This window comes from Pogonomyrmex barbatus, unplaced genomic scaffold, assembly GCF_055798465.1.
Source record: "Pogonomyrmex barbatus isolate J1 unplaced genomic scaffold, ASM5579846v1 scaffold22, whole genome shotgun sequence".
NCBI lineage: Eukaryota > Metazoa > Arthropoda > Insecta > Hymenoptera > Formicidae > Pogonomyrmex > Pogonomyrmex barbatus.
Genome location: NW_028297119.1, coordinates 1,781,671 through 1,800,691, shown reverse-complemented (window position 1 = coordinate 1,800,691; position 19,021 = coordinate 1,781,671). Strand labels below are relative to the sequence as shown.

At 35.6% G+C, this 19,021-nt stretch overlaps 1 protein-coding gene across 1 annotated transcript in view; it reads right to left on the bottom strand.

Moving 5' to 3' along the window:
- Nucleotides 1-9,670, bottom strand: part of LOC105433559 (uncharacterized) — a 30,899-nt gene extending 21,229 nt beyond the window's left edge. Inside the window, exon 1 of the mRNA XM_089078338.1 lies at nt 7,988-9,670. Within this exon, the coding sequence (XP_088934464.1) occupies nt 7,988-8,936 (949 nt within the window). The 5' untranslated portion in view covers nt 8,937-9,670. The remainder of the gene's footprint in view (nt 1-7,987) is intronic.
- Nucleotides 9,671-19,021: the final 9,351 nt, after the last annotated feature.

Genomic DNA, 19,021 nt, shown 5'->3' with positions numbered 1-19,021 from the left:
TAAAAGACGGCCTGACGACCGGGCGCCCGCCACTTTTGCAACAAATCTTTCTGTCTAAATCAGTTTCGCGAGTGAGATAAGTGTTTCGGCATCGGACCTTCATAACTTGAAGAGGTGAGAAGATGCTCGTAAGTCAGGCTTATGAATTCAATATATTGAATTATTTTTATGATAGAACTTCGAATATGACCGCAGAGATATCTAAATTTGCGGAATTTTATTATATAATGTGATACTTAACGTGTATGAAAATATATAAAAATTTCGTTATTTCGTTATTTTAGTGAAATCTATGTGAAAAATGATTTTGAACTGAAAGATAAAAAGATTAATACAAGAACGTACAATTTACATTCTAATGAGAAATTGAATTGCCGTCTTTATATAGTAAATTCTCTAGATAGAATAAAAATGATAAGTGAAATTTCCAATGTTTACAAATAGCGTTTCATGTACGTACGTTTATTTTCGTGTTTAGCTTTACTTTGGATTTCTCGACTTGGGTCACTTCTTGGATTTCTCTAGATCTTTATTAGCAAAAAATATTTTGTAAAACGTTTCTCAATCTGTTTAGTTTTTCTATAACCTATTCTTATTTGAATCATGTAAATCGTTATTCTAAGAGTACAATTATCTTGAAATGAAAGATGAAGGGCAGTTTCAATTTTCATCGATTAATCCTACGTATTGTGCGCGTGTGGCGGATAATGTCGATTTATCCTGATCAATTATTATCCGCTCAATTATTATTCGCGATGGCGATTCATTCCTCGATATAAAAATAACGGGAATATTCCGAGTTTTGCGCCTCTCGCCTTATATTTCACGCTGTCAAAAGATGAGCGAGCGCGTCGTGCCGGGCGATCGATGAAGGTGTGGGCGGTCAAGTAACAAAGCGCGCGGTATAAACAGGAACGTGGGGTGGTCTTTTATTGGCGGCTGCTTTTCGAGGTGCAGGCGCGAAAGATTGTCTCGTTCTTATCGACCCACGAGCTTGTCCCTGGACTTTTCCGCGTTGTTTGCCATGCGATACTCGGCAATTTACTTCGCACCATATGAAAAAACATGGTATTGTCACAATCGAGCGTTATCTTATCCGGCAACATCCGTTTTCTTTTCCGCGCGCGTATATCTTTTTTTTTAAAACACGAAGTGAGCGCAAAATGAAATTTGTATGTACTAGATGTTAATTATTACAAATTTGTTAATATTGGTGATTTTTACATTAGAGAAGGAGAGATTTGGAATGAGGAGATTTTTTTTTAATTTAAAACTAATCGATATATTGTATTGAATTTCCGATGACTTTTTCTGAACTTTCGTTTCGTTATTGATGGTGTCAGAGATATGCGACGATCTATCGATCTTCGTCGAGCATTCTCGAGAAATATCGCAGAATTGTATATATCTGTCAACCATAGCCGTCCGAAGAATTGCGGCCTGATTTCACGATGCGCGTTATCTCCAAATCGAATTTCTCGATCCGATCGAGGTGTGTGCTGGCTGCTCGTTTCGATCGATCTTCCCGACAGAAAGATTCCGATAAGTCGTCGATACGATAATCTTGCGCCCGCATCGTTTCTTCGTCTGACCTCGGTGCGATGCTGCTGTCATCGTTCTTAGAAGTATTTCTCTTGGCATTGTTAATGCGCAAAACGCATAAATTCCGAATCGTTTGCTTCGCGAAATCACGCCTAAAAACATTTACGGTCTATTAACTTTGCGCGCACATTTTAGTGCCAGAAACCGGCTCACGTCTTCTATAATGATATTCCATAAATATGTCGTTGAGGTCAAAGCGAAGTTCACATTTAATCCATTGTGCAATAAGTTTTTTCGGCATTGATCACGCTTCGTTTTAAGGCAGAAGAAAACTGAGATTTATATCTGGAGAGATGCTCTCAATCTTGGTTTTGCAATATGGTTAATTTGATGGTTTTGTAAATTCAGAATCAGACACAGAGATATATTGTTACCGCTTAACTCCTCATTTCCTTATCTTAACTCTTAAGAGGACTTTATTGAGTTTTTTTAACTTAAATTACTTTTCTTCATTAAGTTTTTTAATTTTTTGTTGCCGGTCATAAATTTACAATAAGAAAACATTTCATATATATATATATATATATAACTATCTTCTCACACTTTGATTAACTTTTGTTAATAATAATGAATTAGTAATTTTCAATTTATTCAATTCAAGCTTCTTTAAAATTTTAAATACCAGAATTTGATTTTGTCACGATCTCATGTTACTGACACAATGAACGGATTCGCAAATTTGTCTCGACAAATTTCTGTTGTTCCGCGCTTGGACGCAAATCGTTCGATTTAATTCATTGCTCGTTAAACTCTTTTCTATAATAATCTCCTTAATTATATGCAAATATACTCAATATACATTGGAGCTGTCGATCGCCATCGATTTCCAGCTAGGCCCTTTGCTTGAGCAAATATCGTTTCGTGCTTCGGGCAACGCTCCTCGTGTGGCTCCCTGTACTTCTCCTCTCATAATTTCTCTTCCTATCCTATTCGACTTCTCTCTTTTACCATCCTCATCTTTCCCTCTCTGCTTTACCTCTCCGTCGAGAGATGCATCCTTCGTACGCTCGGCGTCCCGTGAGGCGAACCCACAGGCAAACCACCAGCTTCTACTCTTCCACGCTTTACATCCTTTCCATGGTCCGACGGCGCAAAAATACGGAGTGTACTAGTCTCTCCGCGCCTGAAAGTAATTGCCTGTACATTGGCGGCGACTCACGGCATGGCAACAATCGGCAACTCCTTCGGATCGGTAACTCTGCCAGAGCCATTTCAAAAGACGGCGTGACTTCCGGCAAAATAGTAATGATTCTCGTCGGCAATATCGTCCGTCATTCAAGATACATACACATATACAAATCGAACAAAATAAAACCAATCTCAATATCTTCATAAATGTTCGAGTAAAAGAGAGAAAGAGAGAAAGAGAGAGAGAGAGAGAGAGAGAGAGAGAGAGAGAGAGAGAAAGAGAGAGAGAACGAGCAATCAATTATCAGAGATGTTATTTTGTCGAAAAAATATTTTAACGAGCTGTCCACGATCGACTTATCGCATTTGCGATGAAAAAAGCCTTAATGTTCGGAAAGTTCTCCCTAGACAGATCAACGATCGGAACCATCAAGCTTTTCATCGCTCTGTTTATCATCACTGACAATTAAGGGATTAGCGAAACCGGTTCATATACCTTCTTTCACAGAGGCGAATCGCGTCGCAGCTTGAATAAGTTGCCATTTACTCGCCTGCACGTATGGCCCTTTCTCGACACGATGGTTCGCCCCTACTTAACGCTTATTCCCCTCGTGGACGACTCATCCCGTATCATCCCCCCATTCTTTGCCATCTAACCCTCCGAAAATCCTGACCAATGGCGCACAAGCCGTAGGATCCATTGTCGATCTGACCAATCGTCGCTACCCGTTCCACGCGAGATCGGTTTCACGCGTAACAGACTATTCATCGCGCTTTTTTTCCACCCCCTCTCGCTTTCTCTCTCTCTCCTCCGTTCGCCCGCCGCTCTCTCCGTTGCGGGGAAAAGATGAGAAGGGGTGTAAGCTGCTTTAAAATGCATATCGATTTAGCCTAATGACCAACGCCGTTCCACCAGGTCGCATCTGCGGATTAATAGGACAGATCGTCCGCGGGAGGAAGGGGGGAGAAGAGAATGGTTCGACAACACGCGCTTTATTTCCCAATCGCGCGACGAACAGATTGCGACCGGTTGCCTACTTCGCTGCATTTCTTCTTCATGTTCGTGTATCCGGAATAAGCGGCAACATTTTCAGTTTACCTCAATTCGCTATATTGTCGTATAATTACTGGCACACTGGCGTTTCGATACCGCGATTCGAAATCATTTCTATGCTAATGGATGCTGCATCCCATCGATCATCGTTAAATGCAACGTCACCATGTCCCGTACTATTTGTGCTTGGGATCCTTATGACTCTGAAGCACGATATTACTACATTAATGATATTATAATCATAATGTAATATAATTTTTTACATGCAGAAACGATCATTTCTGTATATGCAAGAGAGAAATATTTATGTAGAGAATAAATTAAAATTATAATCATTAGAAATTCGTAGCTCTTTGCTAAAGAGCAAATTAAAAATAATTTAATTTAGTAATTTAAAAATAGAATTATAAAAGAAATATTGTCGATTATAAATTAATATATTAATGCAATAATTAAAGTAGTTAATTAAAAGAATATAATTATTTGCACCTAATACTCATTACATAAATAATAAATATTTTTTAATAGTTAATATACAGTTCTTCATTAGAAATACATATATAATAACTGTGAGAAGAAAAAATAGAGAAATACAGCATAAATACAACATAAAATACAAAAAAAGAAAAAGAGAGAGATGTTAACTTAACTTCTTAAAAAGAATCTCGTTTACATAAGTTGCTTATACGTATATAATGCATATAAGTTGTTTGCATAATATTGTTTATACGTGTAATTACATAAAAGAATTTACATTCTGTAATTTTAATATTTTGAGCAATATTTATAGATAATTTCAAATAAAATTATACAATTCAGATTTATTTCACATCCAAACGAAATAATGACAGAATATGTGTGGAATATACACAAGAGGAAAATATTTATGGTACCATTTGTGACTGACAGAATAATGCTGTCAAATCGTATTTACGTACTTTGACAACGAAATAAAAGAAGCCACAAGAGCGGAGGAGAAAAAAAAGCGTAATGAAGAGGCGTGATGCATACGTATGCGTATGTTCACGAGTAATGTGCGAAAACAATGTGTGAAGCCGTGCATACATCGAGGATCGTTTCTCGAAAAAGCTAATTTATTTCGACGTGAGTCGCGTGACGGTTGTTGTGCACACAAGTAGAAATGAATTTTTATTCATCTGGACGCCTTTAATATGTTTTCTACCCGATTTTGATATGTGTACGCTACAGGAGAACTTTCATTATCATATACAAGTAATAATAAAATATTATGTAATCTAATTAATTTATATTTATGGGTATTGTGTTAAATAGTGCACTTTTCACATTATATGTTTTCACGTTATTGTTATACCGTTTCAAATTTTTTATTAGATATCATTTATTTCTTGCAATATTTTATTAAAAAAATTTTGATAGTGTTTTTAAATATTTCATGTAATAAACAACTTTATTACTTTTTTGTTATATTAGAAACTGCAATTAAAAAATTAATTATAAATTAAAAAGTTAAATTTTTGGCAAAAACTATGTATAGAAAATATAGACCATTATTTTCCAAATTTTTCCTAATTAAAATAAATATATAAATTTGAATACATATATTGAATACATACACAAATTATACAATAATAAAATATACATATCTGTAGGAACATAAAAGCCGTAAGGCTTAAATAGTTGATAGGATTCGGAGATTGTTATGATATCGAAGCTGTTGCGATCATGCAGATTGAGTGTATGATTTGTAAACAAAGGATTCCGAATTTCGAATCGTAATCGCTTCGTTAATTTTTCCGAATTTTCTACATATTTAACATCTCTTGACCGATAAATAGGTACTGTTCTCTCTTTCTAATTCTGTAAATAATTAGGGTATATATATTAAGTTTTTAAATATTGTTTCCAAAAAGCATATATTTTTTTAAGAATCTCCAAAAATTCATTTTGTTAAATTTTTAACAAAATGAAACTTTTTGCTTGGTTAAATCTTTAAACTCTCGAAATAGGGAACAATAGTTGTTATAACAATATATATCTCAAACTGCGACAGAGGGTGGCACAATGTCGATCTGGGCGTCCCAAAGTGTCAACTGTACCGTTAAGAGGGGGGCTACGGGAGAGAGAGCTCACACTCCACAATGGCGTCGGAAGGGTGGCGTTTGTTATAAATGAAAACGAAATTTAATCACACGTGATATACTGCCCTCAGCGCACGGGGTGAGTATGACGATGAGCGCACGAATTCGCATCGTGCGAACGAAAATACGGGCACCTGCGGCTGTGGTGTGTCCCCGGATGCGTATATCCCCCGTGCGATTTCATTATTAAAAGTCATTAAGAGCGGGTGGGTACGCGCAAAATAATATACATATCCGACATGTTACCACACGTGTTCCTAGATTACGTGAAGGGGATGATAGATTTCTCTGTGTTAGCTGAGTTATGAAATATTACTGATAAAATATATATTTCTGAATACAGACTATTCATTCGAATATTTAATTTCTAATTTATTTTTTTAACGTATATTTAAAGATAAATAAAAACTCAAGAGATGAAAAAAATAAAATGTAAAATCGAATAACCTATTATTATTTTGATTTGCCAACTTATAATACTAGAATTGTTTATCCAATTTTATATAAAGATATAATACTCCATATTTCTTTATAAGGCATTTTCTCACGCAATAGCAATTATAAGTCATTGTCAAATTAATAATTGGACATTTTTGACAGCAAATTAAATTTTAATCATTTTAAGAAACGTATATCATAGCTCATTTAGTAGTTATTTCTATATTTTTTGTAAACAAGTAAATAAAGAAGAAAAAATAAAAAAACAAAGATTATTATCGTATATTAAATTATTTATTTAATTATTAATGCAATGTTTGTCGGCTTTTTACTTAAGGAAAGAATATAATATTAATTCTTTTCAATTTATTCTTTAGGCGGATAATAATATAAAATTCTCACGTATATATTTTATTTAGTTTAATATCATCATCGTATAATAATCAATTTTTTTTAGTAAGAAATCAAAATATGGCCAATAATTAACCAGCAACTGGCTAACTACCAATTTATTTTCTACTCGAGTTACTGTAAAATAATATATATTTATTAATTATAGTAACTGAAAAACTTAGGCAAATTTGTGGGAAAACAAACTATATGACGGAATTAATAATTTTAGAGAAAGGAATCCGCTAACAGCAGCAGGCTTAGCAACGATACGGCTAACGCCTAGCGTTTAGCCGTCGCATCGACCAATGGAGCGCTTGTCTCACGAATAAATATGTAAATACAATGTCCAGCGCGCCGTAGGTATAAAATGATACGATATATGGCCCGGTAATTTCTTAATTGCGCCTCGAAAAATTCTTGTCATCGTAAACAGCCGGTTGATTATATTGAAACGGCTCGAGGCGCCGGGGGCGTCTCGTGGATGAGACAGGCGAGCAAAAAGGAAAGAAAGTAAGAAGACTCCGGGATAAAGAGTAGAGACACGATGATATTAACTTAAGGCCCTCACGATTATTTACTGCGACTCTAACAATAAGCTCCGCGATCTCGCTATTGGCGGAAACCAAAACTAAGCTAACGATAACTAGAAAATCTCTCTCCTCTTTGTCTGCGTGATCGTCGCGACGTAATAAATGGTCGGTTCCCGTATTAATTATTCTCACGCTCGGCCGAGTTCCGGCGAGATTTGAGAGTGACTCACACCGCGAAAAGGACGCTAGCTTACGATGTAAATGGATGTAATTTATGCGGTTTGGTGCAGGTTTGCGGCAGATCTTGAAAACGGAGTTAATACGATTCTCTAGACATTGAGATGAATCGGTTCGTGGAAAGGTCATCCGAAATTTCGATTCAGATCCGTGGAATAATCCGGGCATCTAGATCGTGAACGCGTCACGTTTATGGGATCCGAAAAATTCTCGAGAATGGAATTCGAGAAAACAAAAATGCGAGCTATTTTATGCCGCGCTTTTTTTGATGGCGTACGTAGATAAAATCTGTGAGGCTAATTAGCTTTTTCGTAGGTCGATATTTATATCACAGACGTTAATCAGTTTCTACTATACGAAAATCATCAAATGCACCGTGATAAAATCGTGTTATCGACATCGATAAAATCTGCAGGAAAGAGATACTTTAGGTAAGAGGCAAGAGAGTAGTAAATGACGATAATAATAATAATAATAGTGCTCACCGGTATGCGTTCTCTTGTGTATCTTGAGATTCTCCGATCGGGCGAAGACTTTGCCGCAATTTTGGAACGGACACGAGAATGGTTTCTCGCCAGTGTGCACTCGTATATGATTCACGAGTTTGTACTTGGCCTTGAAGGCCTTACCGTTACGCGAGCAACCCTGCCAGAAGCACGCGTGCGTTGTGCACTCAGGTCCGCCCACGTGGTCCACTGCTAGGTGTGACACAATGTCATGAAGGGCATTGAAAATTTTACCACAGAGTTTTCTCCCCTGCTCTGGCGACGTCGTGTCCTGATCTATCCACATGCAGGTAATCTCCTGATGATGGCCGCCGCCGGCGACGGCTCCCGCGTGACCGCCACTGACGCCGCCGGCACCGTTAGGCCTCATGAATCTGAGAAAGGCGCTGTGATGACCCGGATGGTTCATGGCTGGGTGTTGCTGGTGGTGGATAGCCGGCGTCAGGTGCGGCGTGCCAAGGTACTGGTGATGAGAAGGTAGCGATCTAGTATCCTGAGGATAATGCCCGGGATAGTGGCTAGCGGCCAGTGGATGCTGACCGGGGTGATGAGGAAATTGTTGCATCGTCGCGGCTGTAGCATCGTGATGCAACGGCGTGAACAGACTCAGTCCACCGCTTTCAGGAGTGGTAGGACTCGCTGTCGCTATGTCATGTTCTCGTCGAATAATAAAGTCGCGCGCGTAACTAGCATGGTGACCCATGTGATGGCCCATGTGAGGAGCCATGTGAGGGGTGGCATGAGGATGCGGCGGGTAACTTTGAGGGTGGAAATGATGATGTTGCTGGGACGGTGCCTCAGCCGGAGATGGCTGAACACTCGCACCGGGATCCGTCAATCCACCGGTTGCCGCGGCACTTCCGGGTGATAGCTTGACGCCCAGATTGACGATATGATGCGAGTGAGTTGGCATCTCTAAGTAATTCATTATCGCGATTGGTGTAACATCGACTTCAGAAATAGCACCAAGAAATTTTGTCGGTGATAATGTGGCTCATGTCGAATTGCTAGGCAAATAAGATATTCAATATATTTTCAATGTCGTTGAACGTTATCTAGTTTCCTATCTCATCGATTACTGCGACGATTGCGATATTTTGATATAAATTATAATTAAACAGTGCAAAATTGTACATTTGACGTAGAAAGTATACAGGTCATAGTTCACTCAGAACACTTCATTTTAGTTCACTAGTTTTACTAAGCTGCTCGTTCTAAGTTGCGATATCCATATCTCGTAATATTCATATTTCCATGTTAACACAAGTCCCATTCTGTTCCGATTAACAAGGAATCTCACATTTCACGTACAATAACACCACGAACGCGCTTGATGATGATAATTTTATTACGTATGAATTATAACACTTTTGAATAATTCTTAGAGTATCGGAAAACGTGACGTCAACGATCGATCATCCTTCTTTGTGTTTTCATCACTCTCGATGTACACAACGGTGTTTCGCGCTTCTAAACGCCTCGTTCGACGGTTTTTCAATTTTCGATAGGTAAACACAATATCTTCCTCAGGGACGAATGTAGGTTGATAACAACAATACGATGATAACAACGACTCGCGTGCGTCGTGCGGTGAGGGTGAAACGCACGTAGCGCTCCTTGCTGCGTTCACAGCGGGACTGAAAGTAAAGAACTCCTACCGAGGCGATGCGCGGCTGATTTCGGAGTCCGGTTGATTCCCCTTCTTTCTCTGCTTTCTCACCGCGCGCGTTTCTCGTTCCCTCCTCGTTCTACCGTAGGCCTAACCTCTGTGCATCGTCCAACCTGGTGTTTCGCCGCCCCACCGTGGTTAAGACCGCCTTCTATCCCTACTAGATCGTTCAGCGACACGAATGTTAACGGTGGTCCCTACCACTGGTGAACATATCCTGGCGGTTACCAGCGTACTATTGGCGCCAACGGCATCACCGGTCATTGGAGGCCACTGGACAGGGAGGTGCCCGTTAATTTACCACGGGCGGATAGGCGTCGCGCTTACCAAAGCGCATGTCGGAAATTTTGCACGCGTTCACGCCCTGTGACTCGAAAACAGCGTGCAGCGACGTTCCGCGATTTTATGCACGTCGTACGAAGAAGTACCCTTCTCTCTCTTGATACGTAAACATCATTTGAAACATATAACTATACCAAGATTATGCAGTTTTCAATTCTTTTTTGTTTTAGCTTTGTTGTTTTATTTTAGCTATTAAGACGTAAGATTTAGTTTTTATTGTGTGATTGTTGGCAACAGATAATGCGATAATAATACAAACTCCAGATCTAAAAATCGACACCACATATGAGCGAGCATTATCTAATTAAGATAAGATGATGAGTTGCGATAATAATGAATCAGCATTATTACAAAACGTCAAGTACAAAGTTTAACGCCAAGTACAAAGTTTATGTGTAAATATTAAATTTAATATTGTCAGAATTTGTTAGAATTAAAGATAAAATTTTAATTACCATTTTTTGTGTACATTCAAACAAAAAAGTCACTAACAATTAGAAATTTGTACACAAATAGCGTCTCAACTACGTAATAATATAATAAAATTGTAATAAGAATACCAAGTTATATGAACCAAGAAAATGTAGTAATATAAATCATTTGTAGTAAATCGTTAGATAAACTAATGTATTGTATATTATTGCTGTCAATATGTATTTTTTTGAACTTATTTCAATGATATTGTAACATTATGCTTACTTCACAAAAATATTTATCTAAATTGAAAAAAATGTAACATCATATTTGGATGAAGATAACTATCACTACATTATAGTTGAGTCGCTATTTCACTATTAATTAATAATTTACATATTTGTTACCGTGACTATATTTTTATTGTACGATACTTTACTACTTTTGTACTTATTATTTTGAAATGTAGTCGCAAGTACTTAAATTTCATAATTGCCATAAATATAATTGTCAGAACTATTTTGTTTTCTCTCAGTGTAATAAGGAAAATTGGATTAGATTTTATATTTTTATCTAAATATAATGTGTGGTCAAGTAGATTTATCGAAAGTTATGTATTTATATTATATTACGAACATTTTTTATATGCTATTTATATTTTTAATTTAATAAAAAAATGTTAATAGGAGAATAAACTTTTAACAATAAACTTTATATAGAGAATAGAAATTGATACAGTTATTGAGTTAATTGTAAAAATTATAGATTTCTTTAAATATATATTAGATAAAAAAAGAAAGATAATAAAAGCTAAGCCAAAATCTTTTATTAATAATTTGAATAAAAATAATTTTTAAATTTTTTGAACTATATCACATATAAGAAAAAAAATATACAAAAGAAAAATAAAAAATATACTTGTAGTTATAATATTTAAAATTTAAAAATTGATTGTATTTTATTAATTATTAATATAATAAACAGGGCAATAGGTGCGAAACCTATATTGAAATACTTTAGATAATACATTTTAGAAAAAAAATATATCAAATAAAAAAATTTATAGAGTTTTGAGGAAGTCACAATACTTCATTCGCAAATTCGCAAATTTCCTTCATTGTCGATATTTTTTTATGAGCGTTATTTTTTAGAATGAAATTATATGACTTTCTTCTGTACAATATGATTTCTGTAATCATTTTGTGTATAAAAGTATTAAGCTAAAATTATTAAGAAGTTAATAGTTTACTAGATGTTTTTATGTTTTTTTGATATATTTCGATAAAAAACATAAAATAACTTATAAACAATTCAGTTTTATTTACAAAATGAGACAATTTTTTTATTGCGTTCCTTCTATCATTATATTTTAAATATTGTTAACTCTATATTGATTAAAAATTATTACAATATTGCTTATATCTAATGATAAACGTAAAATTATTTATTTTTTTATTATTTTAGATGAAAAAATCTTTTTAATATAAAAATATAGATCACAGAATTATATGAATTCATTTTTTTAATAGAAATTCAAATATATTAATAATTGTAGATAAATAAAAAATGAGAAGAAAAATATAAAATCAACAAATATGCGTGATGAAATATAATATTTTTAGAATGCAAGGCACGTACATAATTTTAAAAGATAGATGCGTAAACTTTTTCTTTTACACAAAATAATTTTTCATTTTTCACAAAGAAGGGATACAAACTTTATTTTCTCTGATTCCTTATGCACAGGTAAAACCTCATTCAACTGTCAAAGAAAACAGTTACTTAAAATATATTCTGCATTCTAAAATTTAAATCTATTAGAAAATACTTGAGATTTCAATAACGCTTTCAATAACGCTTAGTCATAAGTTATTGTTAACATATAACTGTATGATAATTCATATGAAAAAACCTACCTGAAACCTACCTGAAGTTAGTTTTTGAGTCGATTTTGATATCACAAATAGTGCTATATGTGCAGATTAGGAAAAGTTAGGAAAATTTCTCCTCCTATTTCTCCTTTGGTTTTATATTTTATATTTTTAGTTAATTTTTCTTAAATTATTACGCATTTAATTAAATATGAATGTTTTGTCAGTATTAATACATTTTCTAATAACTTCATAATATATGTTATTCATGTAAAATTTATTTACGGGATATACTTGATCCTAGCAATATGAAAATCAATACTCAAGACGAAGTAAAAGCCGAGTTTTCATTTTTATTTAAATATCTCCATTGCATTTTAGTCAATAAGAAAAGTGTCGAACGGATGATTAACGATATTTTACATCACGCGGAATAGTAATTAATCAAATAAGGAAGTAGAACATATGCATATCCTTCAAAACACTGCGGCAACTTCGGTATACATAGCTGAGATGATTTATGCTCTCCCACTGAAAAGGAAAAATGATCAACAGTTCCAACTTCAGACTAGGGTTCAATTTTGCTTTACATTGGCGAGTATATGCGGATCTAATCTTTCACGAGCATTTCAGTGTATACATATGCGCCATAGCTATTTATATACGTGATCTTTGTCTAACATCACTCTGTTCTACGCCATGCCGTTGAATATATTAACGCAACTTAATCATCCGCATAAATAATGCAAATACATCGAGCGTTTTAACGGGGTGCCTCATTGTCGCGGCAAAAAATGGTGTCCCATTATGCCCGTAATGGGCACGGTGGCTGACTATTTGATATTAATAACTACCATAAAGGTGGACTTGCGGCTCTTTCGTGTACTTAGGAGGCACGGACTGAATGATGCTTTCCATCCACCTTCTGTTGCTTACTAACAGCGCGAGACATCGAGCGAAGACAAATCTATGCGTATATAATGCGCGTGAGCGAGTTTGTGCGCTCGAAGATATATCTTTTTTGTGCGATACATATGTAGTACAGTAATTTTAAAAGCGTTTACGATCTCATTGTTTTACTATTATATACGTTAGAATTTACACTCAATTTTTAAGCTTTTGTACCACAAGGTTTATTTATATCTCACATATTAAAGTATTTATTTGTATCGTGCAAATTTTATTAAACAAAAATAAAATTATTGTGAATTATTGATAATAAAATAATTTTATTACCAATAATTAAATATTATGACATTTTAGTATAGCAGAAGAGAAGAATGTGATTTACAATTTTTCTCATTTTTTGATTTATATAAATTGACTGCTTCCCAAATTATCTAGTGTGACATATACGCCCGCATGATTTCTTATGTGATTACAATGTTCTGAGCGTAGTCATGCATCTATGTCCGCATTTGGTTTAAGCCTTACAAGACAGATATTGTCTTAGTCGGTTCATCAGTCATGACCAGAGGCTGAGACGGGGAAAGACGAGGGGGTGCAGTCATTATATTTAATTAATCATTAAGCTGAATGGCTCGATTTATTGCGTGGTCATGGCCAATGGTACGAAAGGGTTCGAGAAGGCGGATATTGCCCGCTTAGCTTTCTGACTGATGTTTTCATTTTCTTCAATTTTCCCACCTGCGTATGAGTGTATAAACGAACGGTGATGAGAGGAAAATCGACGATTTTTAAAAATTACGTAAACAAATTTTTATTCACAAACATAGTAAACAGAAATTATTACATTTTTAATATCTTAATCTTGGACAAAATTTCAATATTGCCAATTAAATAAAATCTATAATTAATCTATAATTAAGGAATATCACAATGTGCAAATATTGTCATACATAACATAAAACTTTTCTCAAATATTATGTTCTATTGAATTGAATGGCGTAAATTAATATGTTTTTATTCAAATACCAAATTACTAAATAACAACGTAACGTGTTTTTTTAATAGATATTTGATTTTAAAAAAAGCTTCCAGTAAACTGACTAGATTAAATAATATATAATATTTATTTCTTTATCCTTATTTAATTCAATATTTAATTCATTGATTCTCTTTGTCAATCAAGTTTCATTTCAATTATGTATTATCGGATAAAGTTCGTTAAAAGTATTCCCATGAAAACAAAACATGGATACATAGTTGATAGCTACATGGAGAATTCTACGTGAAACCCGACATAATTGGAAAGTCAGTAGGATTTATGATCAGTAGGATTACGGTCCTAGAGTTCCGTTACGATTCACTAAAAGTGTATGTTTCTTTGTAAAATACCACTTGTAAGGCAGCCGAAAGCAGCCGCCACGAATGCGGCCCGACACGCAAAAGTTTGTAGATTCCGCGGTGAGATTGGACGGTAGAAATAGATTATGCCGTTACCGAAGGCGAGGAAAGAGGAGAGAAGCGGCGATCTGGATCCGAGATCTTGTTTCAGAGTCATTAGTGAAATGACAAACTCTGCCGGTGAGCCGCGCCAGTGGGATCTTTCCTCCGGTTGCCCCCACCGATACACACGCGGGTTGATGAGAAATCTAATAAATCGTTATTCACTAAATGAGCACATTCCATGCACGTGTAAAATTGCACATACAGGAAGGCATTGCTATTTATTAAATGTCAGTACATATCATTAACGATAATTTTGTTCTTACAAATGAAATCTAGAAGTTTAGAAGAATGAAGGGAAATTGTTTTAAAATAATATATCTTCATCGCCATCGCAGATAACGTTCACCCAAGAAAGTCAATTTTTCTATACATTTATTATGTAAATTTTAAATGATAATTTTATAATTAATGTACACATATTTTATAGGTATGTACTATAGAATTGTTTGAAATAGAGTCATTCATTCAATTATTTTTTAAATTTTTGTTGTATTTTCTAGAAGAAAACAGAATAATTGATCGGAATTTATTCCGAGCAATTTCATAATACAGAAACAGAGCCAGCATTATTTTATCGTATTCCATACGTGCCTTAAGAACAAGCATGTCTTGTACTATTTGTATCTATTTTGATATCCATAATGTTCATATATGATCTGTTCAGCTAATTTCTTCCGAAGTTAGTTTCCAAATAGTCGTGTCAGTTCCCTGATTGTCCTGTGGTAAACTCGAAGCAAGGGATCAAAGCAGAATTCGGCATCGTGAGATGACGGAGCGGTGGGCGGTTGAAGTGGTTCTGAGATAAGATTGCGATGCACGAATAGATAAGGATCGATCGTATCTTTAAAAAGGATCGCCGACAAAAATATTGCAGGCTGTCTGTGTCCCATCCTAAAGTCATGAGGAGGAGTCCTACTACGTAAAATATGAAAAATCTTCGAAATATGATAATGAAATTAAAAATTTTATTTTGTTTTCCTCGGATATTCGATATCGCCGATGATCTCAAAATTTAAAATATTAGAAATATATAAACTGATCTGTTGTATGGCGATAAAATATACATTTTATTAAACATTTATTTGGAATTATTATTCATGAACTGAACGAACTGAATCTTTTTTGAGCAATATGCTTTTCGATTTACACGCAAATTTTATAGAAAAGCATGATAGAAAACGATTGAAGGGTCATATGAATCCTCGGTACTCGAAGGAAGTCGCGGCTGCCGAAAGCAATGTTTCTCGCCGAACGAAAGGGGTTCTGGCATCTAAAACAAACTCTTACCCCCGATCGCCTTTATCCGCCGTATTTTTCGTTGACAACCTCCTTCTAGCGACTTGATTTACGGCGCCGTTGCGAGGAAGCGAGAAGGAGAGAAATAAAAAAAGGAGAAACGGAGCCAAAGGGAGGAACTATTTTTGGGAGAAGCATTAATATTTATAGTTTTGCGCACGTACATCGCGGCCGGCATAATTTTATGATGGGATTTACAGCTCCGCCCGTTGTCACTGCACGGCGTTTTACGACATATTAGTCAGCCGAAAATCAAAACGCCGCCGTTTTATCATAGCGAGTACGACGGCCTTTCCCGGAGATGCGTCAAGGCTAAGAGATCGCGGGTCGCGGTACACATTCGAAGAAAAATGAGAATAATCAAAAATCAAGATGAGCAAATGGTACACTCGATTTTGCAATAAATTGGACGACAGTATCTTACCGTACCAAGCTTTTGATCAAATCTTTGTGTAACGTATGATATTGCGGAATCGTCCGGATATCCTTTCAATAAATATCCTTCCAGAAAATTCTCCACGGAAAATTCTCGCATGAAAAAAATGAAAACCACTGAAATATCACAATACAAAAATAATTAGCATTGATCACTCGAAACCATCAAATTATGCATTTCGTTAATAATAACCTGGAGTTCGATTGGTCTCTCTGTCTGATTTCTAAAATTGACAGATGAATTGACAGATATAAATTGTATATGTATGTTTTCCGAATGACGGCTCGAAAACATATTAAAATTCATCGTTACGGATATGCACGGCAGTGCGTTGTAATGGCATCATCCAATAAATCGACGCTCGTCTCGACGCGCGCATGAATGTGCCTTTTTATTTTTATACATCGATATCTCTCTCTGACCCTCGAAGAAAAACGATTCGTTAGCTAACTTACCCCCATGAACACGGGTCCACCCCTAAAAAATGACCGTTCACCCCCTGTTGTGCGACGGATGCAACTTCCCTAGCGTATCCCCGCAGTCGCCACGAGTATTCGACGATAGAACGTGCGGGTGAACATATACATGTTCCTCGATATATGCTTGAGGAACCCTCCCGAGATATTTTTTGGGAAATATTATATCATTAAGCCCTTATTGAAAAGCGTCTGTTATTTGCTGCATCGAGCAAATGTGTCTCGGCAACGATGTCTCATTATTACTGCCAATAATATTCATTAATATTTACAACAATTTTCTAAGTTATTCGTTATTGTCTTCTATTATGTGATTTTCCTTGAATTGCAACCGTTCTTCCGCGAAAGAAAATGTCAAATGATATAAATTTATTATAGTGATCTCGTTTTGGAAAAATATACGAATGTTCTAATACTTGGAAAAAGAATTTTTCCAAGTATTAGCAAAGCATCGTGCCACGCCTTATATTCAGTTTCGACATATTGGTCACACAGATTCGTCTTGTACACGCCTCTGTCATCAATGGGAGTTACTAAACTTCAATTTCGAGATGAAACACAACCTTATAAACGAGCGTTCGTTTACGAAAAGTTTGAGGATGCCAGTTAACTTTCTCTCTCTGTTATTATCTTGCCGAGACATTTATTTTAGTTCTGAAATATATTTTGAATGTTACTTTTGTCGGTTGTATCCATTATTTGTTCAAAGTTTAAATTGAAATTTTATATTGAAACATTGCTCAAATACAATTACAATGGACTGTGCCGTCGATATTGTTCACATGATACAAGATTGAGACAAAGATACACAAGTGCTTTCTTGAATTCGCGCTCTTAATTCATGTTCTATTAATTCAACGTTCTATTTTGAATAACGTTTAATGAAGATCAATGACACTTTATTACTCTCCGTTTTATATTAATAGAAATGGCTGTTTATCCATTCATTTAATTATAGCCAATGTAATCTCGAAAAAAATTATCTATCAAAAGAAACAGTTATCTTTTAGTTTATATACATTTTTCTGTTATTTTTCTTTAAATAATATAGTGAGGAGTTACGCGGATATCGCTAAAAATGTTAAAATAATACAATTTCTTATGAAATTATTATCTAATAATAAAAATAAGAGTTTTTTTTCAAATAAAAATTATATTCACATAATACTACGAGGATCGTTCGATGAGTCAGATAAATTTTTGCGAGATAGCGCCACAATAAACTGTGTAGTATATGGCCAGGAAATAACACTATTCAAATTGCCTTATACCAAGTTTCAGCCAAAAGCGACGCTTTTACAACTAGTTTACATGTGGCAGACGTTGGAAGTGAGCATGATAGCAGGTGTCGTAAAAATGGAGAAAGACAAATTCCGTGCAGTGATTAAACATTTTTATTTAAAGAAGTGGACGGCTGCGTAGATTGAAGCCGAATTGAACAAAGTTCACGGGGATTCTGCACCAGCGTTGAAGACCGTTTATTTTTGGATTAATGAATTCAAAAGAGACATCAACCGGACATCAACCAAAAATGAAACGTGCCCCAGACGTCCAGTTGAAGTCACTAGTGAGCCAGAAGTGATTGAAAAAATGCATCGTATCGTCATGGAAGATCGCCGAATGAAGGTGCGTGACATAGCTGAGATTGTAGGCATCTCAATAGATAAGGTACATAATATCCTGCACAAAGAATTAGAAATGACAAAGCTTTGTGCACGATGGATGCCGCGATTGCTGACCATCGATCAAAAACGCATGCGAAAAGAAATTTCGGAGCAGTGTTTGTCGATGCTTAAGCGCAATCCACAAGACTTTTGGCATCGATTCGTGACCGTAGACGAGACTTGGATTCATCACTATACAACCGAGTCAAAACAGCAGTAGAAGCAATGGATAGCGCTTGGTGAATGTGCGCCGAAGAAGGCGAAGACTGTTTTGTCGGCCGGGAAGATAACGGCCACTGTTTTTTGGGATTCCCAAGGAATCATCTTCATTGATTACTTACAGAAGGGTCAAACAGTCACAGGAGCATATTATTCTATACTTCTGAATCGTTTGTACGAAGAGCTGCAAACGAAACGGCCGAGATTGGCGCGC